Source organism: Misgurnus anguillicaudatus, chromosome 19 (genome assembly GCF_027580225.2).
Source record: "Misgurnus anguillicaudatus chromosome 19, ASM2758022v2, whole genome shotgun sequence".
Classification (NCBI taxonomy): Eukaryota; Metazoa; Chordata; class Actinopteri; order Cypriniformes; family Cobitidae; genus Misgurnus; species Misgurnus anguillicaudatus.
Window position 1 is genome coordinate 49,441,697 of NC_073355.2, and position 27,900 is coordinate 49,469,596.

General features: G+C 37.2%; 2 protein-coding genes and 1 long non-coding RNA gene across 13 annotated transcripts in view; 2 read left to right on the forward strand and 1 right to left on the reverse strand.

The window, feature by feature from the left end:
• LOC129423053 (uncharacterized) overlaps nucleotides 1-27,900 on the forward strand; it is a 195,797-nt gene that overhangs the window by 83,653 nt on the left and 84,244 nt on the right. For 4 of the 11 annotated variants that reach the window (XM_073856570.1, XM_073856578.1, XM_073856577.1 and 1 more), the window contains one exon: nucleotides 12,423-14,702. The exons of 6 other annotated variants lie outside the window; for them this stretch is intronic. In XM_073856570.1, the coding sequence (XP_073712671.1) occupies nucleotides 12,423-13,522 (1,100 nt within the window). In that variant the 3' untranslated portion in view covers nucleotides 13,523-14,702. Of the gene's footprint in view, nucleotides 1-12,422; nucleotides 14,703-18,418; nucleotides 18,557-19,020; nucleotides 19,239-27,900 lie in introns of those variants that run through there. One more of the 11 variants, XM_073856575.1, reaches the window with a different exon arrangement.
• On the reverse strand, nucleotides 4,212-9,046 carry LOC141350939 (uncharacterized). Its single transcript, XR_012359035.1, has 3 exons — nucleotides 8,406-9,046; nucleotides 7,695-7,760; nucleotides 4,212-5,694 (listed from the first exon to the last, which is right to left on the reverse strand). It is a non-coding gene; the product is annotated as an uncharacterized lncRNA (long non-coding RNA).
• On the forward strand, nucleotides 22,618-23,738 carry LOC129422790 (uncharacterized). Its single transcript, XM_055178899.2, has one exon. The coding sequence runs from the start codon at nucleotides 22,620-22,622 to the stop codon at nucleotides 23,721-23,723; it is 1,104 nt and encodes a 367-aa protein (XP_055034874.2). The 5' UTR covers nucleotides 22,618-22,619; the 3' UTR covers nucleotides 23,724-23,738.

Sequence of the window (27,900 nt, forward strand, 5' to 3'; positions counted from 1 at the left end):
TTAAAAAAGGAACATTTACTGAACTATATTTAACAAATAGTAAAAAAGGTAGAGCAAGTAAGAAAATTCAGTGCTGCTTATGTGACCAGAGAGTGCTTTCTCATCCTCTACACGGCAAGTTCCAACTGATGACTTCGGGAAGACGTTATAGGCAACCACGAGTAATTAGGAAGGTTTACCAATTATCCTTTGTGCCAAATGCTGTCAAGATTTTAAATGGTACTGATTGATGTGTGTTTGTTTTTTCTATTTTCTTTTTTTTATTGTATTTTGTTATGTTATGTGTTGTTGTATTGATGCATGTGAAGCCAGAGACAAATTTCCACTACGTGGACAATAAAATAAAGTAAAGTAAAGTAAAGTTAAAATACATAAATAAAATAATAATTACACCATTGCACACAGTAGCAACAACCAAGCAGCATAACAAGGGGAACACTTTACTTTATCCATGAAAGTAACCAACTATTTACAACCTATTTAATGCTTAGGTCTAAGTTTTAGTGCACTTAACTTAATCTCTTGTATAGCAAATGTCTTTCATAAGAAGACAAGGAAAATGTAAACAGCAATACTGATAAAAAAACAACTTAAAAAGAATTCTGAATAACATGCCAATTGCCCCACTTCTGTACCTCACACACCCTCTTGCCCTATAATAAATGCGAGGGATAGATAGTTTGCCTCAGCTCGCTTAAAACGCATAAAACTGAACAAATACATGAGGATTTGTGTACGGACTTCGGTCAGATAGTAAAGCTCGTGCACGTGGGAGAGGTGCAGTGAGACATGGATGAGAGAGTGCATGTATCTTTGCGCTCCCAGTGAACGGAAATGTTGACAAAACTTACAAAAAAACACTTCTCCGGTCACATAAAAGTCATGTGGGAACTGTTTTGAACTAAGTGCTTTGGGTCGAATTTCTTAATTTTTTTCGCTGACGAAAATTCCGCGTTAACAACCATAAACGTATGCAACCATGAACTGCGCTCTCCACAATGACGAGAAACTATCAGCAATGGATATTAATTTTTAGCCTTTTACTACTACATATATTTATGGAGATGAGAATTAAAAACCCACCCTGTCCAGCTATGATCAGCTGTTCGGCTTATGACCTGGGTTCGCTTGCGGCATTATGAGCACGCGTCGCATCCAAACGTCAGACTGGTGGTCGCTGAATAAAACTCCTATAAATACCACGAAATCACGGAACAACGTCAGCATTATTTAATCCTATGACCAGTGTTCGTAACAGCTGCCGTATGCATACGGTTAGCCTAAAAGCTATTTGAAGCTCCCTAAATACAATGGCAAGCAGTTTTATAGGCATTCGCGTTTTCCATTAGGACCACCAAACTTTCTTAGCTATGATTGCACGCACATATAGAGCAACGTGTTAACACTTTCAAAGTATATGGCAATATTTCAGTCAAACAGTTAAAAGATGCTTTGAAGTTTAAAACTTACCAGCACAGGCTTGGAGCGCTCCGCTCTGCTAGTGGGGGGATGGGCAATGCACGGGCTGCAGGCAGCCTCCAGCAACACAGAGCTGCCTGTGGGCGCCTGTCTGTAATTAATGCCGGGGGAAAAACTATCGGCGAACGCAAGCCGCGAATCGGCCGATGCCGATACACCTAAAACCTGCTAAAATCGGCCCGATGTATCGGCCGGCCGATATATCGGTCGATCACTAGTTTCTAGCCCATCTAAAATAAAACAGACAGGAGATCAAGTGATTGACGTTTGGACCTCTCATTACATTTACATGACGTTTACGTTAGGTATTAAGCAGACGCTTTCATATAGAGATTTAAAAAGTGAGAAAGGAAAGCGTGAAGATGTGTCATTATGTGACATCTTCTTTATATGTGTAGAAAAAATAAGTAGGCTATAATTAAGCAATATTGCTGGAGTAGGAGTGTGCTATTGCTCTATATCAGGGGTGGCGAACGTCCTGCAGATTTTAGCTCCATAAGAGGTAGGTTTTAAATGATCAATAATGTCTTTACAGAGCTCCAGTGAAATTGGTTGAAAGGCATTAAATGGAGTCAGTTCCTCTGATATATGGGGAGGAGAGTTGACCTTAGATTAGATTTCAGCTTGACAATTTTTTCATTGATTGCTGGCTCCTGAAAAACCTCCAGGACCTGATCTTATAGAGCCATTCTTCTTAGAAATAGCTGCAGACTGCATAGCACAGCCTTTAACAGACCTTTTTAATCTTACTTTAGAGAGCAATACTAATCCAAAAATATGGAAATCAGCATTTGTTTGTCCCATATTGAAAGGGGGTGACCTGTCAAATTTAAATAACTATCGGCCAATTTCTAATTTGTCTGTTCTAGCCAAAACGCTTGAATCCCTGGTGAGTGACCAGATGAAAAATTTCTTACATGCTCAGGACATTTTATCCCAAGATCAGTCAGGTTTTAGAAAAAAAACACAGTACCATCACAGCTGCCATGAAGGTGATAAATGATATCTCTGTTGCTCGTGACAAGAAGCAGCATTGTGCATCACTTTTTATTGATTTGTCAAAAGCTTTTGACACGGTTGAACATGATGTTTTAAGGACTAGGCTTCTTAATTCGGGGTTTTCAGAGAATACTGTCTCTTGGTTCTCAAATTATCTTAGTGACAGAACCCAGTGTGTTAAGAATGATGGTGTTCGGTCTGGTATTTTACCAATTCTTAAAGGGGTTCCACAAGGTTCTGTGTTAGGCCCCATTTTATTTACTATTTATATAAATAACATTAATCGGAATGAATCTGATGCAAAATTTCATTTTTATGCAGATGACACAGTCATTTACTGTTGTGCCCCCTCTCTTAAACAAGCCATTGCAAATTTGCAGAATGCCTTCTTAGTGGTCCAAAACACATTGCTCCAGCTGAAACTTGTGCTCAATGCAGAAAAAAACAAATGTATGATTTTCACAGGCCCCTGGAGTAGACCACTGAATCAGTGGTTACTCTTGACGGACGTGAAATACAGATTGTCTCAACCTATAAGTATCTTGGTATTGTGCATGATGATTGCCTATCCTTTAAGCTTCATGTTCACTGTTTAGTGAGAAAGTTGAGGCTAAAATTGGGTTTTTATTTTCGAAACAAACTGTGCTTTTCTTTTAATGCAAAGAAACGGTTAGTGGCATCCACTTTTTTTATCTGTGTTGGACTATGGGGACATATTATATATGCATTCATCTGTTCAATGCCTTCATATGATTGACACAGCCTATCATGCATCGTTAAGATTTATTACTAATTGTAAAGCTCGCACCCATCACTGTGAGCTGTACTCTGGTGTAGGCATGGGCCGATAACCGGTTTCAAGGTATACCGAGGTTTTAAACAGTCAAGGTTTCAAAACCACTAAAATGTTCTGTGATACCGTCTCCAAGGTATGAGCTGTGTTTATACAAAATTCATTAAATCATTAAGTCATGTGATTGATTTGATGTTTACATTTAATATACATTACGAAAATACTATATATTTTTTGAAAGCATATTATAATTTAAAGGCTTTATTTTTACCCAGCATTTGAAAGTAACACATTTTAGTGTTGCAATGGCAATACCGCAACACCGTGAAACCGTGGTATTTTTGCTAAAGGTTATCATACCGCCAGAATCTTATACCGGCCCATGCCTACTCTCGTGTAGGGTGGCCTGATTTGGCCACACGGAGGCTTTGTCATTGGTACACATTCATATACCAGCCTATTCTTGGTATGCTCCCATCCTACTTGTGTTCACTTCTTATGAAAAAAGGTGCTGGTCATTATTCTCTCCGCTCTCAGGCTGTAGTCCTGTTTTCAGTTCCACACGTAAGGACTGAGTTAGGTAAAAAGGCTTTTGTTCACTCTGCTCCTTTTACATGAAATTTGTTGCAGAATAACTTAAAACTCAGTGAATTGATTTCGTTGAGTGCTTTTAAAATAAGAATGAGGTGTCTTGAGTTGAACTCCCTCACATGTCAATGTTTTTAATTGGGAATTCCTTGTAAGTGCATAGTTGACTCTCAACTTGTTTTTATTTAATTATTTGTGTTTTTGTGTCCTTGTATGTATGTATGTAATGTTGTGATGTAATTTAGCTGCCTATCTTGGCCAGGTCTCTCCCTTGAAAAAGAGATTTTTAATCTCAATGGGTTTTTTCTCCTGGTTAAATAAAGGATAATAAATAAATAATAAATAAATGTCACATGATAATGTTAACATGGCGAATGCTGTCCCTACTTAACGCGAACGTAGGTACTGTCTTAGCGCACGTTAAGTAGGTACCCAGTGAAATTCAGTACCTACACAATAAGTATGCCATTTCGGATTCAGCCAAGCTCTTCCACTGGTGCCGTTTGATGGCTGTTGACTATGGATGTTGGTCTCTCTGCGCCACCTACAGAGCGGGAGCGTGAAGCGCACTTCCTGCTTGGCAAAAGCTCTGCATTAACGCTGAAAAATATTTATATATATATATATATATATATATATCTTTGAATGTCAAAACTGAAAATCGAATGTCAACCCACAGAATGAATATTCGAATATTCAAATTTTCTGGTCCAGCCCTAATATAAAGAAGATCACCATTAGGGATGGGAATTGATAAGAATTTAACGATTCCGATTCCATTATCGATGTTGCTTATCGATCAGATTCCTTATCGATTCTCTTATCGATTCTCATTGGGTGAGGGAATAAGTACAAATTTGTATGTTTGTATTAACCCTCTGGGGTCGGACCCTTTTTGGACACAGTCAGAGGTTCTGACATGCTCTCACATTTGGTCTTTTTTCAGTTGCTTTAAAACACATTAATGGCCAATATCACATAACACTGTATTCAGCACAAACTGTGCTATAATAATATGTAAGATAAATGTATGTACATGTTTGTATTTTTAAGTAAATGATGTTTATGCGTGGTTAGTAAAAACAAGAAAACAAAAAGTTGCTGAAATAAGGCCAAGAAACACATCCTAAACATTTGTTAACAAGCAAAAAAGTTATCTACTCTTGTAGAGTAGAGAATTTGCTACAAAAAGATGTAAAAACCATTTAACCCACTCATTCACATGAAAAAATACATTGATTTAACTTTTGTAAGACACTTTTTGATGTGTAAAGGCAATATGCAAGGGAGGGTCAATGGTCATGAATATTGATGTGTTTCACACCTGAGGAGACCCAACCCCCTAATGGCTCAGTGAGGAATGTTGGGACAAAAGAACTGTGACTGTGGGGAGACTTAAAGAGAAAATCTTTTGCTTGTAGTAAAAAAAAAATAGGTTAAAATAAAGTACAAAATACTTTTTTAGTAAAATAAAAGTCTTATAGGCTTGCAAAAAAATGCTAAAAACATGAACAATACAATAGATTTAAGAAGCTTTATTATAATTATAAATGAAGAAGCTTCATTGTAATTATAAATAATAAAGTAACAATATGTATACATGTAACAATATTCTATATGACCAGTACAATATGGCTCTAATTAAAAGAAAAGGATTCTAAATGGTCAGCTGTGAAAGTTTGGTGTGCATCTAAAAATACTTCCAAATATAAAAAATAAGGTATACATTTGTAAACCATCACACACTGTAACTCTTTGGGAATGGAGTTAAATGTTGTCGTGCCATTGTTCAAAACGTGCGGGTACCAGACGAAGTTGGTGTAGCAGACACATTCCTGAAAACATATCTTAATTAATATCATGTATTTTCAAAGTACAAAGCAACACATCAGTATTACTAATATTGAGAACTTTTTTAATAATTAATAGGGGTGACCCCGAATAGTTGAAGATTCGATGCATCGGAGAAGCCGGATTCGACTACCAATCTCACAGTCGAATCGTTGCAGATGTGCTATGAAATGAGGATCATTCAATTTTGGCCGTATATGGGTGCACACATTATCTGATTCCACATATAGCAGCTTTCTCCCAATGTATTAATATACAGTATATTATTATAATGCTGCAAATAATATGTGATGTAGCAGCTTTCAATAAATATTTTTAAAATGCGTTAAATCCAACTAACAAAGCCTGTGATGGGGCTCCACGTCCATAAGAGGTTTCAATGTTAATAAACCATTGCATCTTTGTTTCTACATTTAAAAGACAAAGCTGGCAATTCTGGCAATACTTTCGTTTTTTATTAATTTCTTTATTTTATTTATAAATCACTCTGGGTTATCTGATTTATCTATTTGGCTTGTGTTTTGTTTCCGTGCACTTGAGGCATTTTGCACATTTGTTCTGCACGTTGTTACTTCTGACCTTATTTTATTTAAAAAAATTTATTTATTATAAACGTAAATTCTGATATAATTTAAGTCTGTACGTTTTGGATTGTTTTTCGTTCTATCGACGTTGCGCTATTGCGTTCTGGCCATGTTTGCGCATGCAATTTAGCCGAAAGTGCTAGGTGCTCTACGTCTCATATTTAGAAGTTCATCGAACTAAACATTACAAAACGGATGTTTTTCGACGGGTATACGTTTTAAAATGTATTTAAAACCGAGTGGTTATCTATTATGGTCGGTGTTCACTTTCAAATAATAGCAAAGAGATTCCTGAAATAAATAATATCATCAGGTCTTTCTGTATCTAAAGTGAATACAGAGATGATCAAAGTCAAAGCAAGCAATTTGCACAGCAAATTTATGTGCTAAACAATAACGCGTAGTGTCTATAAAATCATTAATTTCAGTGTTTTTCTTGTTATAAATTAACGTTTAATGAATTGTATACAAAGCTTAGTTTTTATCATTTACAGTAACAATCACAAATTATTTGTCATTTGTCTTTTTTTTTGGTCATGGCTTTGACGCGCTTAATCTCCAAATTAAATAAAAATACTAAATTGTAGCCGGGGTTTCCAAGGCAGGATCACCATTGTTATTTTTTAGGTTTAGTTCTCAAAATGTTTTTTTGTGTGATGTGGCACTCGTGTAGATCATGTAGATCGTGGCATTAAAATGTTATGAGGAATAATTAAACAAATGTTGCCTTACATTTTACCTTATATAAATGCATCCACAGTCAAATATATACTGTTATATAACTCAGGCAGTAAAGCAGAAAATAATTGGGTACAGAGATGCGCTGTATATGTTTGTTAACGGGCCATTACCGGACATATTTATAGCTAAAAATTAACACATGACATATCTCCGGGCACATTTACAGCACATCAATACTAGGCTACATCGAAACATTTACACCCGAACAGATACATGCATATTTGAGCATGATGACAATCTCTGGGCACATTTACTGTTATCATGTAAGCAACATGTCAGTAATACAAATATTGTGAATGCATAAGTTTTAATTTTTAAGCATAGTTTTATGCATTAAAAAATCAAGCAACACATCAGTAATACTAATATTGAGAACAGAAAAGCCAGTAAATGTAACTTTATGAATTTCGGGTTCGTTTCTGCATGCCCCCGTGCGAGTAAATGACGATGAAGCCACGTTACAAAAAAAAAATTATTTGTATCATGTATTTTCGGAAAATACAGATATGTTTATATATATATATATATATATATATATATATATATATATATATATATATATATATATATATATATACATCTTGTATTTTCCAAATTACTACGCAAAACATCAGTAAAAGTCTACTAATAAAACAGAAAAGCCAGCAAATGTGACTTACCCTTTATGAATGTCCGTCGCATTTCTGCAAATGCCCGCTGAAGAGGAGAGTGATGCTGCCACATTCCTACAAAAGTTTTTAATAATTAACATAATGTATTCTCCACAGTAACAAACTTATAAAGCAATACTAAGGCGGTAAAGCATAGTTGAGATAAGATAATTGGGTACATAGATTCGGTATATCTTTGTTAACGGGCCATTACCGGACATATTTATGGCTAAACATTAACACATTACCTCCGGACACATTTACAGCACATCGATACTACATCGATACATTTACACCCGAACAGATAGTCGCGTAAACAAGACTTGTTGAGGCATAAACACTAGTCAAAATATATTCTAAATAGTGATATTGTTTTATGACATATTGTATATTTACAGCACACCATACAATCATACTGTTTAACGCATGACATATCTCCGGGCTCATGTACAGCACAATGTTACACCCGAGCAAATAAAGAAGCCTTATTGATAAGTCGGCATGGACAATAGTTATAGTAGTGATATTGCTTTATAACATATTCACATTACACTAATCAGCATACGGTTTAATGTAAGAACTATCATTTTAATGTAAACAAGTTGCCAATTACGAGACGTTTCTATAAAGTCATTATGAATATCTGCGTGCAAATAGTCAGTATACAGTATATACAAGTTTACATCACACAACATTTCAACAAATGTAGGTAAAACTTACTCTTCAGAAATTATATCCTCAGCTGGATCAAGTCGCTCTTCAAAAAACAAACGTTCATCGTCGGAGTCCTGCTCTTCGTCTGAAGAAACAGTGAACTCTTCCTCGCTGCCAGGAGCATCTGTATAGCTTCCTCACCTGTAAAGCGTGTCATCTTCCCAGCGCGTTGATAAGTGGATGAAACTGTCAAAACTCGCTGCTTCTTAAAGCATTGTTTGGGGGCGTTGATCTTGTTTGCATAGCCCGCATCAGGTAATTTCCATATGAATGGCGCGCACAAGGGAAGGTGGGATTACATTAGCGCTAATGAGGTCGAGCCAGAAAAACTGTACCTCTCTTTACTTACATGTCGATTACACAAACAGACAATGAGTTCTTCAGATTTTAATTACATCATGTAAAAGTAGACATTTCAGGCTTTCTTTAGACATATATCATGTTCGTGTGACAAGTATTGGCGGAGTTATCAGTTCATGTTTGAAGCGTGTTTGAGGAAAATGGTCAAGGAGACAGAGATGTCGAAATGCACTCCCTGTTTATTTTCTTTATTTGCCAAAAGCACACAGTTTTGTTGTTATTATGAAGGCACTCAAATTAAAGTAGAGACTTCACAGTTTCGAATGATGTATTACATGTATGTGTATGATTATGAATGACGGAGTATTTTAAGTGGATGTCACAGGAAACAGGAAAAAAATGCGTCAAAACGCGGCCCCGTGTTTTTGGACCCCAGGGGGTTAACTCGCTTTAATTTTTGTTTAGAAGACACAGAACAGAGTATACACAAATTATATGTAGCAACCTCAGAACAAACTTAAAAGTAGGTGAGCTACTTCTTAAAGTAAAGTCCAGGGACCTATAGCCTAGTGCAGTGTTTCTCAACCAGTAAATATGTGATAGGACTAGGAATTAATAAAACAGAACTAGACTGACATAAAAACATGCAACTTGGTCGTTGGTCATGCATGCATTTGTTATTTTCTTTTGAAAAGACATGATGCTGGACAAAATACAGCAAATAAAGCAAATTAACCTACCGAAATGCAGAGGCATCTGTGGCAAACCCTTTACCACAAATTTAGTCACTGCTTGGCAGAGGTGGCCACTACTTGAGTATTATAGTTTCATTTTCCAAGCATCTGTGCTTTATCAGAGTGTTGTCTTGGGAAATATTTACTTTAGCTTCGGTTTAGGGTTAGATTTGGTGCTTTTGTTATATGTCACTTTAAGTATTTGTCACTTTAAGTATTGGTTTATAAAAAAAAGATACAAGACTTATTCTTTTATATTTTCTAAACTTTAACCAATTGTCCCCTGACGTTGGGGTTAGAGTTTGTTTAGGTAAGGATGTCATTTTATGTAAATCTAACCCTAAACCGAAGCGACAATGGTAAGAAATTAGGACAAAAAAGTTGAGTAACCAAAACGTGAAAGTGACACAAAAAGGAAACGTGACATGCTCACGTTCAAACGCGGCAAAACGTGACATTTTCACGTTGGTCCATACGTGAAACAGTCACGTATTTGTCTGATATTGGGTTGAGTAGCTAGAGGTGCACGAGAGATACTTTCTGCAGCCTCTGTGCCAGTGTGAGAGCCAGCCAGACTCTGGCCATCATCAATTTGATGGACAATGAAAATGGAGATATCTGTATAGTAAATGTTTACATAATGAAATGGCGCTCACATTAACACATTACCTTCGGCATTAATAACAGATGGCGGCCGTTAGCTCCACTGGTGCTTGACTCGCTGGTGTTGTTGTGTAATTATATATCCAACACGCGACAGACCTGCAACTTCCTTCAACGCGATAGTATTGTCGTATGTTCGCGTGAAATATAAGTTACTGATTCAACTGTTTCAGTGTTTCACGAAGCTTCGCTCTGCCCACCACAAAATATAACCAAACTTTGGATCGTTCTGCCTCGATGGATGCAATGTTTGCTGCGTTCTAAACCAAAACAACACAGCGTGTGTGTGATGTCATGACACGTTTGCAACAAGTGGAACCGATAAGCGGAATCGTTAAGCACGCATGCTAACGATTCAAAGGAATCGATTCACTAGGCACCGGTTCTTAAGATCACCATAATCAATTATTAATAAAACCGCACTCTCCTCTGCTATTTTCTTTCGAGCCTCATAGGGTAAAAAATTTTTTGGCCTGAGCTTCTTTAGCATCTTATCGATATGTACATCAAATGCTAGTCTTGTGCCAACCATATACCTAAATATCTATAGGAACTTACTCTTTCTAATGGTAGACCATTTGAGTTTGTAATTATTATATCCGATACGTTAGAGCGACCCCGGCTAAAAATCATATATTTTGTATTTTTTTTTGTTTAAAACCAATTTTAACTGCGACAATGTTTGTTGCAGTATTTGAAAAGTGTTCTGTAATTGTTTCATTGCTTGGTTTAAGGAAGATGCAGTCGAATAAATAATTGTATCATCGGCATACAGGTGTAATTTGGCGGAATTTATTCCATAACCTAAATCATTAATATAAATAGAGAATAAAAGAGGAGCTAAAACAGATCCTTGAGGGATTTCAGTATTTACTTGAAGGAATTTTGAATTATAATTTACCACGGACACACATTGAGTACGATCAGAAAAATAATTTTCAAACCAACTCAGAGCTGCTTCACTAAAGCCTATAGACCGAAGTTTCTGTATCAATAATTTATGGTCTACGGAATCGAACTTGTAAATGACACATTCCCTTTCAAATTTGGCACATTTTGTCCACTTGTGAGTTGTTAAAAACGCAAGTGGGATATATGACGCATTTAAAGTGATGCATATGAAAGTAAATGAGATTACAGCTGCTTGTGTTGTTACTAGGGATGTCCCGATCCCGCTTTTTCCGTTTCCGATCTGGTTCCGATACCAGAAATCCATATATCAGCAGATACCAATATCTGTCCGATACTACTATAATTAAATGTGTATATCATTTAAAATGGATTTTAACATTTAAAAATGATACTAGAGGTAGCAGAAAGCACTATACACATTTAATTAAAGTAGTATCGGACAGATATCGGTATCGGCTGATATATGGATTTCTGGTATCGGAATCAGATCGGAAATGGAAAAAGTGAGATCGGGACATCCCTAGTAACAACACAAGCAGCTGTAATCTCATATACTTTCATATGCACCACTTTAAATGCGTCATATATCCCACTTGCGTTTTTAACAACTCACAAGTGGACAAAGCTTGCCAAATTTGAAAGGGAATGTGTCTCTCTCATCCACTTATAATCCAATCTACCACTTGTTTTTGCACCGCACCCTTGTTTCTTTGTATTGCCTGACACACTAATTTTTTTTTTTTTAAATAAATAGTGTTACAAATACCCCTAAAACAACATCATTTATTGTAACATTATTTGGGGGCTCGTCCGGGATCTAAATAATATTTCCTGGAGTGTATTGAGTTGTTATTGAACTTGATTTCACTTAAATCATTTAAAAGTAGACATTCCAAACATTACATAGACATATATCTTTTGTTAGTATGACAAGAATTCGTTAAGTTACAATAAATTTTTCTGACGCGTTTCTAAAGGAAGTTCATTGAGGGAGAGAGAACAAAATGCGCAAAATGTTTATTTTCTTAATAGATACTTTAAAGTTTTAAATGATGTATAAATCATATCTGTATGTTCAAAATCAGCAGAGTAATCTAATCTAAGTCTCTTTGCGGAGTGATTGAAAAATAAAGAATTTGTGGTGCCTGGGCATTAATTAGGCCTATGATTAATTAGTTCAAAAAAAGAAAACAAGTTGACAAAAAGATAGAATCTAATGTTTGGTGATATTGGAAACACCAGAAGTGTTAAAGGGTTTTGAACACAGCACAAGAGTTAAACTACAAGAGCAGAAATTGACAATAGAAATGACATAATGTACTTCACATTAAAAATAACATGGATACATGACAATCTCAAATGTGTTTTGTCACCCAAGTTTATTAATATGAACTATTTACTGTCTTCATTTTAGATATGATGGAAGTGAAAGAGGAGAGTCAAGCTGAAGTGGATGAAAAACATCAGATTGTAAAAATAAACCATAATGTTTCACAGAAAGAAACTCTGAAGACAGAAGACATAAAGTGTGAAAATAGTTTCAGTGAAGATGAACGCCCTGCAGATCACAAGAGGACTCGCAGTGAGAAGAAACCTTTAACATGTCAACAGTGTGGAAAGAGTTTCGGAAGAAAAACTCACCTTAAAGCACACATGAAGATTCACACTGGAGAAAAACCATTCACATGCCAACAGTGTGAAAAGAATTTCATAAGCAAAGCTTACCTTAACATACATGTGAGGGTTCACACTGGAGAGAAACCTTTCACATGTCAACAGTGTGGAAAGAGTTTCACCTTTCGAACAAACCTTAACCGCCACATGAAAACTCACAGTGGGGAAAAGCCACACGCATGTCTTCAGTGTGAAAAGAGTTTCATAGATAAAAGTCAACTTATGAAACACATAAGAGTTCACACTGGAGAGAAACCTTTCACGTGTCAACAGTGTGGAAAGAGTTTTTCTATTGAAGGTAACCTTAAGATACACGCAAGAATTCACACTGGAGAGAGAGCGTTCACATGCCATGAGTGTGAAAAATGTTTCAGAAGTAAGAGTACCCTTACAGCACACATGACAATTCACAAAGGAGAGAAACCATACATGTGTTTTCAGTGTGAAAAGTGTTTCAGTATGGAGTGTCACCTTAAGAAACACATGATAACTCACAGTGAAAAGAAACCTCACGCATGTCTTCAGTGTGAAAAGAGTTTCGTAGATAAACGTGGACTTGAGATTCACATGAGAGGTCACACTGGAGTGAAACCTTACATATGCTCCCAGTGTGAAAAGAGTTATACAAGTGTAAGCGCTATTAAGAAACACATGAGGTCTCACACTGGAGAGAAACCTTTCACGTGTCTTCAGTGTGAAAAGAGTTTCATCGATAAACGTGGACTTAAAACTCACATGATCACTCACACTAAAGAGAAACCTTTCACATGCCATGACTGTAAAAAGAGTTTCAAAACAAAAGCCAACCTTAAAAAACACGCAAGATTTCACACTCAATAGAAACCATTCACGTTTCAACAGTGTGGATATGGCAACAAAGTTTATAAATCAGCTGAGGTCTTATTAATAAAACTGTTTGTAGGATCCTTACTTAAAGAGCCACACAGATCCAAAATTGAAACTGACCTGTATTGCAGTGTGTCTTGTAGCTGTACATCAATGTAAACAATGTGCAAAGTAGTTGAACCAAAAAGTGCACGATTAATAAAGTTATTGGCATCTAAAGTAGGGAGTCCACTCTGAATCGCTGAAACGAGTATGAAACGCTGAAATGATTTGGATTGAATCTACTGCCTGACTTTATCCACGTAATACCGTAATGGTTCAGTACCCACTTTATTTGAAACATGCATCTCCTAACCATGAACTGTAAGTATGATTATAGCTAATGATGAATAATGTGTATTGATGTTGTTGTTTAAACTCTTAATATACTGTCAGAGAGTCATGTTAGCAAGCGGCTAACACATGCTGCCTGTTTTGCTATAACCCGGTTAGCTTACATTAAATGCTTTAATGATTGTAAAAACGTTCGTGTTTGTCGTCTTTTTTTTTTTTTTGCTTGGAAGAACGATGGATGATGTGTATTGATGTTGATAATGTCTTCTCAGTAAATCATGTTAGCACTAGGTCAATACATGTTGCACTATTCTGTGCCACTGATCTGTGCGACGACTGTGTCAGTTGACCAATCAGAGCTGAGTAGGCTACTGAAAGGTGGGGTTTAGGCTAGGGCTGAGTCAGAATATTCGATTATTCAAATATTCGTTCGGTGGCATTCGATTTTTAATTTTAAGATTTGAATGTCCTATTTGTTTCAACATTATTAGCTGCAAAGACCGCCAAGCAGGAAGTGCACTTTACGCTCCTGCTCTACAGGTGGCGGTGTGGCGCTGAGAACCTGGCTTGCAACTGCCACCAAACCCCACAAGAAGAAGATCGTCCTCGTGTTGGCTAGAGGCTTTAACGCTTAATAATTGTCAAATACATTACATTCAAGATGTCAGTATGTCACCAGGAGTCACAAGGATTACATCTGCTTTTGAGTTCTCAAAGTTGCGGATCTATTGACTTGCATTAAATGAGCACTGGTGTGCTGCTTTATTTTTCTACTGACGAAAAAAGTCACCAACATGTCGGATAGCCTGATGGTCAGTAAATAAACTTGATATTGAAAGTATGCTAACGTGTTCTTTCTTTATTATACTTTGTTAAACTCCTTTCTTTTATTTAAATAGCCTACCTTATCATTAAAATGTAATTATTGTGCTGCGAATTTCTGATCAGGAAATAATTTGTTTGTTTAAAAATTATATGCTACTTTATTATAAGTATTGCTCTTAACAGCCTTTTGTCAACTGCACTAAAATGCAACACTACACTCCCATGGGTCCGCAGCAACACACCTGCCACATAATAAAACTACAAACAGACAGACAAACAAACACACAGAGATTCCTTCCTTTAGAGATAAAAATATGCTCAGCCCCTCCCTCAGAAGCTTCGAATATTCAATTTGATTTCTACTAGCGCTTTGAAGCTCAAAAAATGCTATTCGGACCAGCCCTAGTTTAGGCAGACTGAGTCATTGAACGGCTTCACATGAATCGTTTGGGGATCTGAGGAATGGGGTAATTTTAAATTTATATTTTGAGAAATTACAGTGTTTTTTGACCTTTCATGCATTTAAACCTGTTGTCTGAGACTCATGATCAGTGATAGGATGCTTAAAATTTGCATCTTACTGGCTCTTTAAAGTCTATGTGCGCACAAAACCCAAAATGTCTACTTGTGAAACCTAATCAGTCGCGGCCCAAGTACTGCTCCAATTCCAAGTTCGCATGAAACCATGTTGACATAACATCCCTGGATGTGTTCTTGATCCAATAATTTTATCATTGCACCTCGCCAAATTTTTAACAGTGCGTCAGTTCTAAGCGGACCGCAAGCACTGTGATTGGTCCATTAGAACCACTCCCGTCAGGTAAAAAAACTGCTTCATAGGTATTTCTGTTTGCGACAGTGAGAACAAAGATAGAACAAGTTGAGGAGTGATTTAACTCAAACTGCAACATTAGTCGCTGTTTATGTACTTCCACCACTGCTAGTCATTTCAAAACATACACAAGAAGTTGCTGATTCTCCTTCGGTTGTGGGTTAAACTTGAAAAGCTGCTTCTTCATTGAAGGCTGCTACTGTGGTAACACTCGTGGATACTGCCTACCAATGGTCTGCATGCCAACCCACATTGCTGCAGTAATTCATGCAAAATGAGCTGGTGCTGTACATGCTTATCATACTTTTCATGTTCATACTTTCAGTTGGCCAAGATTTCTAAAAATCCTTTCTTTGTATTGGTCTTAAGTAATATTCTGAGATACTGAATTTAGGATTTTCCTTAGTTGTCAGTTATAATCATCAAAATTAAAAGAAATAGAAATTTGAAATATATCCATCTGTGTGTAATGAATGAATATAATTTGAATGGAATTAGTGAAATAAATAAACTATTTGATGATATTCTAATGATATTCACCGTGCTCTGGGAAGGTGCAGTGGAGGGGGGCCTATAAACGGAATAACAAGGCTGGAATGTGAAGGTACTCCCAGTGGAAGTAGGTTGCAGAGGATTCGTAGCCACCTCAACATCCAGGCAACTCAGGGAAATGGGCGTACGAGGAAAGGCCCACCGGCAGGCAGTCAGAGACCTCTCTGCGGTTGCGTGAAAAGGGAAGCCAGCGGCTGTGGGTGAAGAGAAAAGACTGCCGCCTGGGTCTTGAAGTGAGTTCATGGCACCTAGGGAGTGAACCTGGGATTCACTGCTGAACCCTTTGGAGGTGTCGTGGGCCTATCAGTGAAACACAGAGGAAGGAGGGCGCCCACTTGACAACCCAAAGATAGTGACAACCCAAAGTAGATTTGGCACTGAACCTGCATTAACAATGACAGTGGTGCTTCAGGTTTGCGTGTATATGGTTGGGTTGTAATGAGATTGTGGTGTTAGAAATTGAGGTTAGGTCAAGGGTTTATCCACTGAGTTACAAGAAAGGAGCAACTTCAGGAGATGGAAGGGCTGAGGAGTAGTGTGGCAGAGGGTCACTCAATTGACCATCCCACAGAGTCTCATGGGTGCCTCAAGTATGCAATTAAGGGGTTTCAGCATCAAGTCCTATACACCAGATCTATGACCAGCACCTGTATATACAGATGGTTCTAAAGATCCTGCCTCTACAAGAACTGCTTCTGCAGTGAGTGTTCCTACATTTCAATGCAATATCAGCAAAAGAATAACGGATAATGCTACCAAGTCTCATGTAGCACGAAGTGTGAAAATTGTGCAATACATATGCCAAATTCCAATTTTCCAATATGATACAACAGTCCTTCCCATTCACTTAAATGGCACATCTTTTTATGTCATTTTATTTATTGGTTTCTCAATTTTTAGGGTGAGATTTCAGATTTGCTCAATGAGGTTATTTAATATACAGGTTTCTCCATGTTTTTGTCTATATTTAAGCCATGGTCGCTTGGAGCTGGGGTTAGAATTGGGATTTGGATTAGGATGTAATTTTTATATTTTTTATATTTTTATAAGAAGCTGTTCTAACCCTAAACCCAAGCGAAAATGGTTTAAAAAACAGAAAAAAATTGAGAAACCAAATAATAAAATGACAAAACAAAAAAGATGCGCCGTTTAAGCGAATGGGAAGGACTGGCATATCATATGCATGCCAAATTGGAATTAAACGTATGTATTGCACATTTTTCACACTGCTATTTATACCCAACTCCGTGAGACTGGGTTTAATAATGTGTCTGTGTATAAAGCAGAACTTATTGCCATTCTGGTAGCACTTCATTATGTGTGGAGGATATAAAACCAAGGTTAGCTGTTATCTGTTCTGGTCCATGTGCAGCAAATGTAGCACTTCAAGCCTTGCAAGTGGACTAAAATCAACTAGGCAAGATATTATATATGATATTCTTGCAAGTTTATTGAGAAATAGTAATACATGTCTTATTATGTTTCTGTGGGTCCCTACTTATGTGTGAATGGAGGCTAATGAAGGGGTTGATAAACTAGCTAAGCAAGCTTTAAATCATGCAGATGTTGACATACAAGTGGCAATTAGTAATAATAATAATAATAATAATAAACTTTTTTTTCTATAGCGCCTTTTAAGGTAGCATCTCAAAGCGCTGCACAAGGGAATAAAGAAACAAACAATTATAATTTTATAAAAAAAAAAATGGGCTTAAAACGTTTAATATACAAAGCTTTTTGGAATGTAATTTAGAGCAATAGAAGAAGTATAGAGCCATTATAAAATTTGTTAAAGAAGTCGGGTTATACAGGTTAATTTAGTGTTTTTCCTTGCATGTCTGTGCTCCACACTCCAGTACAGCAGGAGGCGTTAGTGCACCATAACCAACCGCCATAAAACTCCAGAAGAAGAAGATTCGAATCAAAAGACTCGTTTTGAAGGCCTCGCGAATCAGTGTTTAAAGCGACCCTCACTAGAGTCTGATGTCTTCACGTGTAAATGCTTTGGTGTGCACTGAAATAATTAATCCGTCTTCGATTATTTTATTGGTTTGTCAACAGAAGACAGCATTTCTTAATACGCTAACCGTTAGCAGTGAGATGAAGTTGAAAATCTGACACGGACTCACTGTTGTCTCTGGAGCAGGGATTCATTGTCCGGACAGCTTCATAAACATCTCTTGACTCATACAGTTGTGTACTTTGAGGTAATGTCCAGCACGTTTAATACCAATATTATTAAATGTTTTTACTCGTGTATTATGAACCAGTGTACTGTGGAGATCGAGGACTAAAAACAGAAGATGTGCGCTATTCAGACAACTTTAAAATTACCTGAGGACTGTATCTGTATTTATCACTTTTGATTTTAGGGAGGAGCAGGGTTACAAAGTAAGGCTCTTTGGGTGATTCCCCTACATTTTCTAGGACTTGGCTACCACAAAAAGCCACACTTGCATTTTACCTCAATGACTACATCAAGTCAAGTAAGCTTTGATGATAAACTTGGATAAATATATTTAATTTATGGTATTATAGTTTAACTAGAAAATTCCAAAATGTGTTTGTACAGTAGCTAGCTAGCCAGTTAATCAGATATCTTAATGTAAGCTAGTACTATTATGGTAACTATAATAATGTTTATTATGCTTTTAATGAAAGTTTCTTAGTGAAAGACTTTAAGTACTACTTACAATTAAATCAGTCAACACGTCATTTTTAGCATTTGTATAACTTTCATGCATGTCTGCTTATAACCAAACAATATGTTTATTAAGGTTTTTTTATGATATAGATTATATACATTTTCCCAAATGTAAAAAATTTCAACGTCCACACAGATTAAAAATAAATAAAATAATATAAATGTGTTTTTGTAATCTGGGTGGTAAATAAGGCAATCAGTACTTCTGTTTTATGGCAACTTTAATGTCTCTTCTTTTATCTCCAGCCACATCCATAAAGTGAAAGTGATTGAGACCTTCAGTGAAGCTCCTCCTACAACAATCCACCAATAAATGCTGGAGTCAAACACACAGAGAAATCACTCCATGTGTGACAACTGAAATCTTCATGACATAATGTTGATGCTGGTGAAAGAGGAGCTTGAGAAGATGACAGATCCACAACCATGCAGAATAAAGGATGAAGATACTGAGGAACAAATAGGTTGGTGTCTATTTTTCAATCTTTATTATTGATGGTTTAGGAATAATCATAAAAACATTGAGAAACATGAGGGGAAATAAACTAAAATCCATGAGATGATAACTTTCTGCATCTATAATAGATTCAATAGAATTAGATTGAAACATCAGGTAAAGAGTTTTATCCAAAGCAACCTTCAGTGAATTGAATGACTGTGATCTCTATGAAGTGCTCTACTATGTTGGGTTCCATTCATTTTGGAGAGAATTTTCTTTTACCAAAAATAGTAGTTAATGTTAATTGCATCGGACTGAAAATTATTGACTTTGTAAATAAATAACTTTAAAAAGGCAACAAAAATACTTTTTTTATTACCCCCACCTTGTGTTGCACTTGTCAAAAATGACCGGCCTACAGAAAATAGTTTATAACCAGGGCCTTCAAATGAAGAGATGCACATTGTATGCCCCAAAAGTCCAAACAAGCACTGTCTGTTTTAAATGCAAAGCGCTCATTAACAAGGCACATGAAATAGGATATTGTCATTCATGTGCATCATTTACATGAGTTCACACAAAGTTTTTTATTTTGGTTTGTTCTTAAATGGGCAAATTGAATGACTTATATTTTACCGGGAACAGCACAAGTCTTACTTTGCTCTCTGTTTTAGAAAAAATATATTTTTTTAAATAATTTTCTGTGTTTTGTGATCTTCCACCTTTACTGTCAATGACCAGTCATTTTTGACCAGCAACACCACAATTGTGACTCTTTGCCATATTGTTTAGAATAAAAGCAACTTAATTTTGGAAATATATCAAACTGGAAACTTAATGGGAATTTTGGGGTATTTTTTGGACATTTAGGGATATTTATATAAACTACATCATATACAAACACATATAGGGGTGGTTTCCCGGACAGGGATTAGACTAGTCCTAGACTAAAGAAAAATTAAAAGCTGTCCAAACTGAAAACAACTTGCAACGACATATCTTAAAATACATCAGTGCCCTTTGTTCTGCCTCAAAATGCGCACAAGTGTTTGTTTTTAGTAAGGCATGTGTGTTAAAACTAGTAATATTTCCTAATTAAACTAAGGCCTAGTCCTGGTTTAAGATAATCCCTGTCCGGGAAACCACCCATAAACATAATAAAAATTATTGTAGTTATTGTACTAGTGCTACTTTACATTTAGATATCTGATATTCTGGCTAGCTAGCTACTGTATAAACACATTTTGGTATTAAACTATAATACCATAGATCAAATATATTTATCATCAAAACTTACCTGACTTGATGTAGTCGTGTGTGTGTGTGTGTGTGTGTGTGTGTGTGTGTGTGTGTGTGTGTGTGTGTGTGTGTGTGTGTGTGTGTGTGTGTGTGTGTGTGTGTGTGTGTGTGTGTGTGTGTGTGTGTGTGTGCGCGTGAGGTGACTGAGGAATATGCAGGGTGGAAATTACATTAAATCTTGTTGTTTTAAACAATTATGCTGCAAGAGCTTTTTTAAGTACATTTAAGTTCCCTGTTATATGCATCTCTGCAAATTTTTCAAATTCCCAGTTTATTCCCATTAATTCTCATATACAGGTGCTGGTTATATAATTAGAATATCATCAAAAAGTTTATTTATTTCACTGATTCCACTCCAAAGTGAAACTTGTATATTATATTCATTCATTACAAACAGACTCATATATTTTAAATGTTTATTTCTTTAATTTTGATGATTATTACTGACAATGAAGAAAAATCCCAAATTCAGTATTTCAGAAAATTAGAGTATTACTTAAGACCAATACAAAGAACTGAAAAACTGAAAAGTATGAACATGAAAAGTATTAGCACACAGAACTCAATACTTAGTTTGGGCTCCTTTTGCCTGAATTACTGCAGCGATGCGGCATGGCATGGAGTCGGTCAGTCTGTACTGCTCGGGTGTTATGAGAGCCCAGGTTGCTCTGATAGTGGCCTTCAGCTCTTCTGCATTGTTGGGTCTGGCATATCGCATCTTTATCTTCACAATACCCAATAGATTTTCTATGGTGTTAAGGTCAGGTGAGTTTGCTGGCCAATTAAGAACAGGGATACCATAGTCCTTAAACCAGGTGCAGGTGCCAAGTCCTGTTGGAAAATGAAATCTCCATCTCCATAAAATTGGTCAGCAGCAAGAAGCATGAAGTGCAAAACTTCCTGGTATACACAGTAAAAACACAGTGGACCAACACCAGCAGATGGCATGGCATCCCAAACTATCACTGACTGTGGAAACTTTACACTGGACCTCAAGCAACGTGGATTGTGTGCCTCTCCTCTCTTTCTCCAGACTCTGGGACCCTGATTTCCAAAGGAAATGCAAACTTTACGTTCATCAGAGAACATAACTTTGGACCACTTAGCAGCATTTTTGTCTTTAGCCCAGGCGAGACGCTTCTGACGCTGTCTGTTGTTCAATAGTGGCTTGACTGGGGGATGCGACAGCTGAAACCCATGTCTTGCATACGTCTGTGCGTAGTGGTTCTTGAAGCACTGACTGCAGCTGCAGTCCACTATTTCTGAATCTCCCCCACATTTTGGAATGGGTTTTGTTTCACAATCCTCTCCAGGGTGTGGTTATCCCTTTTGCTTGTACACTTTTTTCTACCACACCTTTTCCTTCCCTTCGCCTGTGTCTATTAACTTGCTTGGACACAGAGCTCTGTGAACAGCCAGCCTCTTTTGCAATGACCTTTTGTGTCTTGCCCTCCTGTGCAAGGTGTCAATGGTCGTGTTTTGGACAACTGCCAAGTCAACATTTAAAAGCCTTTGCATGTGTTTTGAGTTAATTATCTGATTGGAGTGTGGCAGCAGGTGTCTTCAAAATTCACAATATTCTAATATTCTGAGATACTGGATTTGGGATTTTTCTTAGTTGTCAGTTATAATCATTAAAATTAAAAGAAATAAACATTTGAAATATATCAGTCACTTTTTGATGATATTCTAATTATAAGACCAGCACCTGTATTCCTGTTCTTCTAGCTTTTAAAGTTCCTGGAATTTTGCAACACTATTCACATATAATGCTATTTTCTCTAAAATATTGAGGTGCATAAGCTCAGATTAATTAGGCCTATGATTAATTACTTCAAAAAAGAAAAACAAAACAAAACCAGTCCTAACTGAACTAAAACAAGTTGACAAAAAGATAGAATCCAATGTTTGGTGATATTTAAAAAACCACAAGTGTTAAAGGGTTTTGAACACAGCACAAGAGTTAAACTACAAGAGCAGAAATTGACAATAGAAATGACATAATGTACTTCACATTAAAAATAACATGGATACATGACAATCTCAAATGTGTTTTGTCATTCTGGTTTATCAATATGAACTATTTACTGTCTTTATTTTAGATATGATGGAAGTGAAAGAGGAGAGTCAAGCTGAAGTGGATGAGAAACATCAGATTGTAAAAATAAACCATAATGTTTCACAGAAAGAAACTCTGAAGACAGAAGACATAAAGTGTGAAAAGAGTTTTAGAGAAGATGAACGCCCTGCAGATCACAAGAGGACTCACAGTGAAGAGAAACCTTTCACATGTCAACAGTGTGGAAAGAGTTTCAGAACAAAAGTTAACCTTAACGTACACATGAGGACTCACACCGGAGAGAAACCATTCACATGCCATCAGTGTGAAAAGAGTTTTACAACTGCATCTAACCTTAAGAAACATTTGAGAATTCACACTGGAGAGAAACCTTACACTTGTCATCTGTGTGGAAAGAGTTTCACCTTTCAAACGAGCCTTAAACGCCACATAAAAGCTCACAGTGGGGAAAAGCCACACGCGTGCCATCACTGTGACAAGAGGTTCCCAGATAAAAGTAAACTTAAGATACACATTAGAGTTCACACTGGAGAGCAACCTTACACTTGTCATCTGTGTGGAAAGAGTTTCAGAACAAAACCTAAGCTTAAAGTACACATGAGGATTCACACCGGAGAGAAACCATTTGTGTGCCATCATTGTGAAAAGAGTTTTATAACTGCATATGAACTTAAGATACACATGATGACTCACACTGGAGATAAACCTTACACTTGTCAACAGTGTGGAAAGAGTTTCTCTGTTGAAAGAGACCTTAAGATTCATGCAAGAATTCACACTGGAGAGAAACCTTACACATGCCATGAGTGTGAAAAATGTTTCAGAAGTAAGAGTAGCCTTATAACACACATGAAAATCCACAAAAGAGAGAAACCATATGCATGTTTTCACTGTGGAAAGTGTTTTAGTATGGAGTGTCAACTTAAGAGACACATGATGATTCACAGTGAAAAGAAACCTCACGCATGTCTTCAGTGTGAAAAGAGTTTTATAGTAAAACGTAGACTTGAGGCTCACATGAGAACTCACACTGGAGAGAAACCTTACATATGTCTTCAGTGTGATAGGAGTTATACAAGTGAAGGTAATCTTAAGACACACATGACAGTGTGTGATTCACACCAGAGATAAACCATTCACTTGTCATCACTGTGGTAAGAGTTTTACAATGAAATGTGACCTAATGCACATGTGAGAATTCACACTCGATAGAAAACATTCATGTGTCAACAGTGTGGATATGGCAACAACATTTAGAAATCAGCTGAGGTCTTATTAATGAAAATTAACGATGTGCGTAAGATTCTTACTAAAATTCTAAATTCACACAAAAGCCAAAAATGGTGTACGGCAAAAAAGATTCGGGCCGTTTCTCAATATCTGTTCCTGTCTGTACTTGTGTTCTTGTGAAACGTCATCAGTCGCGGGCCAAGTACTGTTCCAATTCCAAGTTCACATCAAGCCAAATTCACATGTACTTGATCCGCTCATTTTATTAAGGATGCATAAGGAGATGACTTGTGTGGACTTATGACAGCCAAGTTTCCCAGAATGCATTTTGCGTCAAAGGCAATGAAGCTTACAGGACGGGTTCGGTGTTTTGCACTTGGGGCCCTGTTTTCGGATTGTTTGTGGTGAGGTGGAGCGGTTTTGACTGAAAGTTCGACGTGTGCGGCTGGCCCGAGAATTTTCGGGTGTTTCTTGTATCACCTCCCACCTCTGCAGTGGCTGTACGGGTGCACTGGAGCAGTCCTTCCTAAAGTGCATAGACTTTCCTTTGCAGAGACGTGGGGCTCACTGAGTGGTCGGGGGTGTTCGCTGGTGTGCTCACACGGGGATCGCTGCAAAGGATGCATTCCAGCAGGTTTTATCATAGTTTTTGTCCAACTCCATTGACTTGTATTAGATGTGCTGTGAGGTACGGTATTACTCCGCCGCCACAAAAGGAAATGGAGCTGTTTGTATTCTTCCAATTGGCAAAGGTGGATTATCGCCACCAACTGGGCTGGAGTGTCTATTATTCAAGCTCTCAACTGAAGAATGTACGGGTGTGGGGCGTTTTGAAATATAGGTCCACAAGTTTACAACGAATGCTAAAACACCTGTTGGAGGGCATCTTTTGCAGCGATTTTTGTGTGGGCGTGTCGGTGGGCACCCCTGACCACTCGGTGAGTTTCACGTCTTTGTAGACAGGAGTTTGATGCATTTTGGGAGGGATTGTTCGGTGCACCTATGCAGACATTGTAGAGGTGGTGGTGGTGGTGGTGGTGGTGGTGGTGGTGGTGGTGGGGGGGGGGGGTGATACAACAGAAACCGAGGGTTCTCGGGACAGCATCATGTGTCCATTTCGGTCAGGGCCGTTCCGTTTCATCGTGGACGATCTGGGGACGGGGCTTTGGGTGTAAAGTACCGAACTTGTCCTTTAATATTCTAAATATAGCTCTTCAGGGCTCCAAACTGCGACTGAAATGATCGCATTTGCGACCAAATATATTTATTTGCGAGTGAAATTTCTGTCAAGGTCGCCATTGGCGACAATACAAATTTACTCCCTTTGATTGTAAAATTTGCATCCTATGTGCATGTTTTATAACCAGTAGCCTATCGCTTCATTTCTTTTGTTAACGTCATGAAATGAGATGCGTTGTGTGAACGTCACTGAGTGAAAGCGCCAAAATATGAACGGGTAAAAGCGGATGACATTCCTGCTAACAAAAAGCAGGCTCAGACCAGCAGCTGTGCCAGAACGAGCGCGGGAGAGAACGGCAGAGACACAGATATTCATTCATCTTTCCGCATCAGTCAATGAACACCGTGCCGAAAGACATTTCAAAACGTCCTGGATTTTAGACTATTTGAACGACAAAGATGCTAAACGGAGCGGTTTTCTGTGCGCATACGTGCCCAAGCCCAACGCGCGTTTTAAAAATCACGCAAACACAAAATTTCTTTGGGCTTGACAGGACATATACGCACAAATGATCTTGTAATGCCACAGTCTCTGCAAGTATACTCATAAAAACAGACATTTATAAGTGAGCAGTTGATCAGATGTGTCAGTGTATAGATCAGCGCTTCTCCACCGGCGTTAAAGGGACAGTTCATCTTAAAAGAAAAGCTTGAGTTTGAGTCGTTATGTAAATCAGACTACAGAAGGCAAAAGGAAAATCACTTTTATAGCTTTAAAAAGATCAATTATATTTTATTTATAGAATGAAAACAGCGCCATATTAATTTGATACTGTTTGATACCTAATCAATACTGTTAGATCTTACTTTGTTTGTAAATTTGTTATTTTCTATTTTCTATGTTTGTAATTTCTTGATTTGTTCTTATTTTATTTTCCTACATCACTTTTTTGCTGATCTGAAAATTATTCAACCCATGACTCAAAAACAATAATTCAATTCATTTAACCAGTACTTGTAAAATTAAGTTATTTTAAAATACATGTACTGTAGGCATTCAGGTCCACCCTATTCCAAGGCCAAATTAAAATTGTATGGCTTTGCGACTGATGGTCACATTATGGCAAAATAAAATTATTGCAGATGTCAAATGGTAAGGGAATTCTACTTGTTACAGCTTTCCACATGTATTAACCCATTTAATTAAACATGGTTTTGGAGTCCCCCCACCTCCCGGCCCCATCAGGGGGCCACGTCGCCCCTCGAGCACCCTTCTCACCCCTGACCATTTCATGCCTGCTAAAAGTAAGTGCATTGTTATGTGGCTCCTAAAAAAATTATTTGGCACCTGCTTTTTTCCCCTATAGGAGCCAATGGCTCCTTAATTGATTTTTTTGTTTGGAGCCCTGCTCTTTCTGTGTCATAAAATGTAGCTGTTTAGTTGAGAATATAGATGAATAAATTTTGGAAATGTGAGTTCAAGTTGATCAGCGAGCAGTCAGTGTCGTGTACACCGCCGAGAGCAGCCTTATTTTGGCAAGTCCTTCTGAAATTTGCCGCTGTCTCAGTGCAGCTGCTCTGCCCTTCAGTGTCTGATGGTCAAACATGAAATATTCCCTTTGGATATATATCTGGCATTTTTTGGTCTCATCAATTTAGTTTTCTTTATTATTCATTTGAAGCCTGTTATTTGATTATTATTATTATTATTATTATTATTATTATTATTATTATTATTATTCTTTATTAACAGACTCAATGTCCAAATATAAAAAACACATACAACATACAAGCGTCCATAATATATAAAAAAGCATACACAATATAACATCCATAATATATAAAACAAAACACACAATATACAAACAACCACAACAAACATACCATAAATAGCACATAGCACAAATGTGTGTCCAATATTTAAAAAACATACAAATGTTGATTCCAATATTTCCAGAGACTCGAGGAGTATCTTGTCACACTCATGTTAGGGTCCGTCAAAGACCTAATAATGACATTCCTAGACTCGGTAAGCCTGCACATAAATTTAAACATAAGTTTCCTAAGCAAAGCTCCGTAAGTGGGAACATTACAATTCACAAACATCTTCCTTGCACTTTCCCACCTTGGGTACTTCAACAAAATTCTAAGAGCATCATTATATGCCACCTTTATTTTATTCATCTTTCCTTTACTATGGCGACACCATAGATGTGCTGTGTAAAGTGGAGTACAGTAAGCTCTAAAAAGAGCTATTTTAATGTCATCAGTGCACATATGAAATTTTCGTGCCAACATATTTGCCTGAGCATATAATTTATAGCACTGGCGCTGAATATCATCATCGTCACTTAGGTCATCCCTAATAATGTGTCCCAAGTATTTTACTTTAGCAACAGTATCCAGTTCTTTCTCAGACAACTAAAAGGAGGGAAACTTTAGCTGCTGATCCTCCTTAGTTCGTACTATCATGATGACACTCTTTTTAGAATTAAATGTGATGTCATATTGCATACCATATTTTTCACACACTCCAAGCAATTGTTTAACCCAGCACTATAAGGTGACATAACAATTAGGTCATCTGCATACATTAGGTGATTAATGAGCTGATTCCCCACCATACATCCAGTCTTACACTCCTCCAACTCTCTGGATAAGTCATCAATATACAAGTTAAAAAGAATAGGTGACAATATTCCACCTTGCCTGACCCCATTAGTTACAGGGAACGGGGTTGATGTTGCTTTCCCCCATCTAACCTGCATGGTTTGATTTGAAAACCAATGGTGCAAAATTCTTATTAAATATGGAGGCACCCCTCGCTCTTGCAATTTAGTGAACAGTTTACCATGATTAATACGGTCAAAGGCTTTGGACCCATCCAAGAAACACATAA

What these genes read in the sequence shown, in the direction of transcription:
- LOC129422790 (XM_055178899.2), top strand. Translation starts at nt 22,620, where the DNA reads ATGGAAGTGAAAGAGGAGAGTCAAGCTGAAGTGGATGAGAAACATCAG.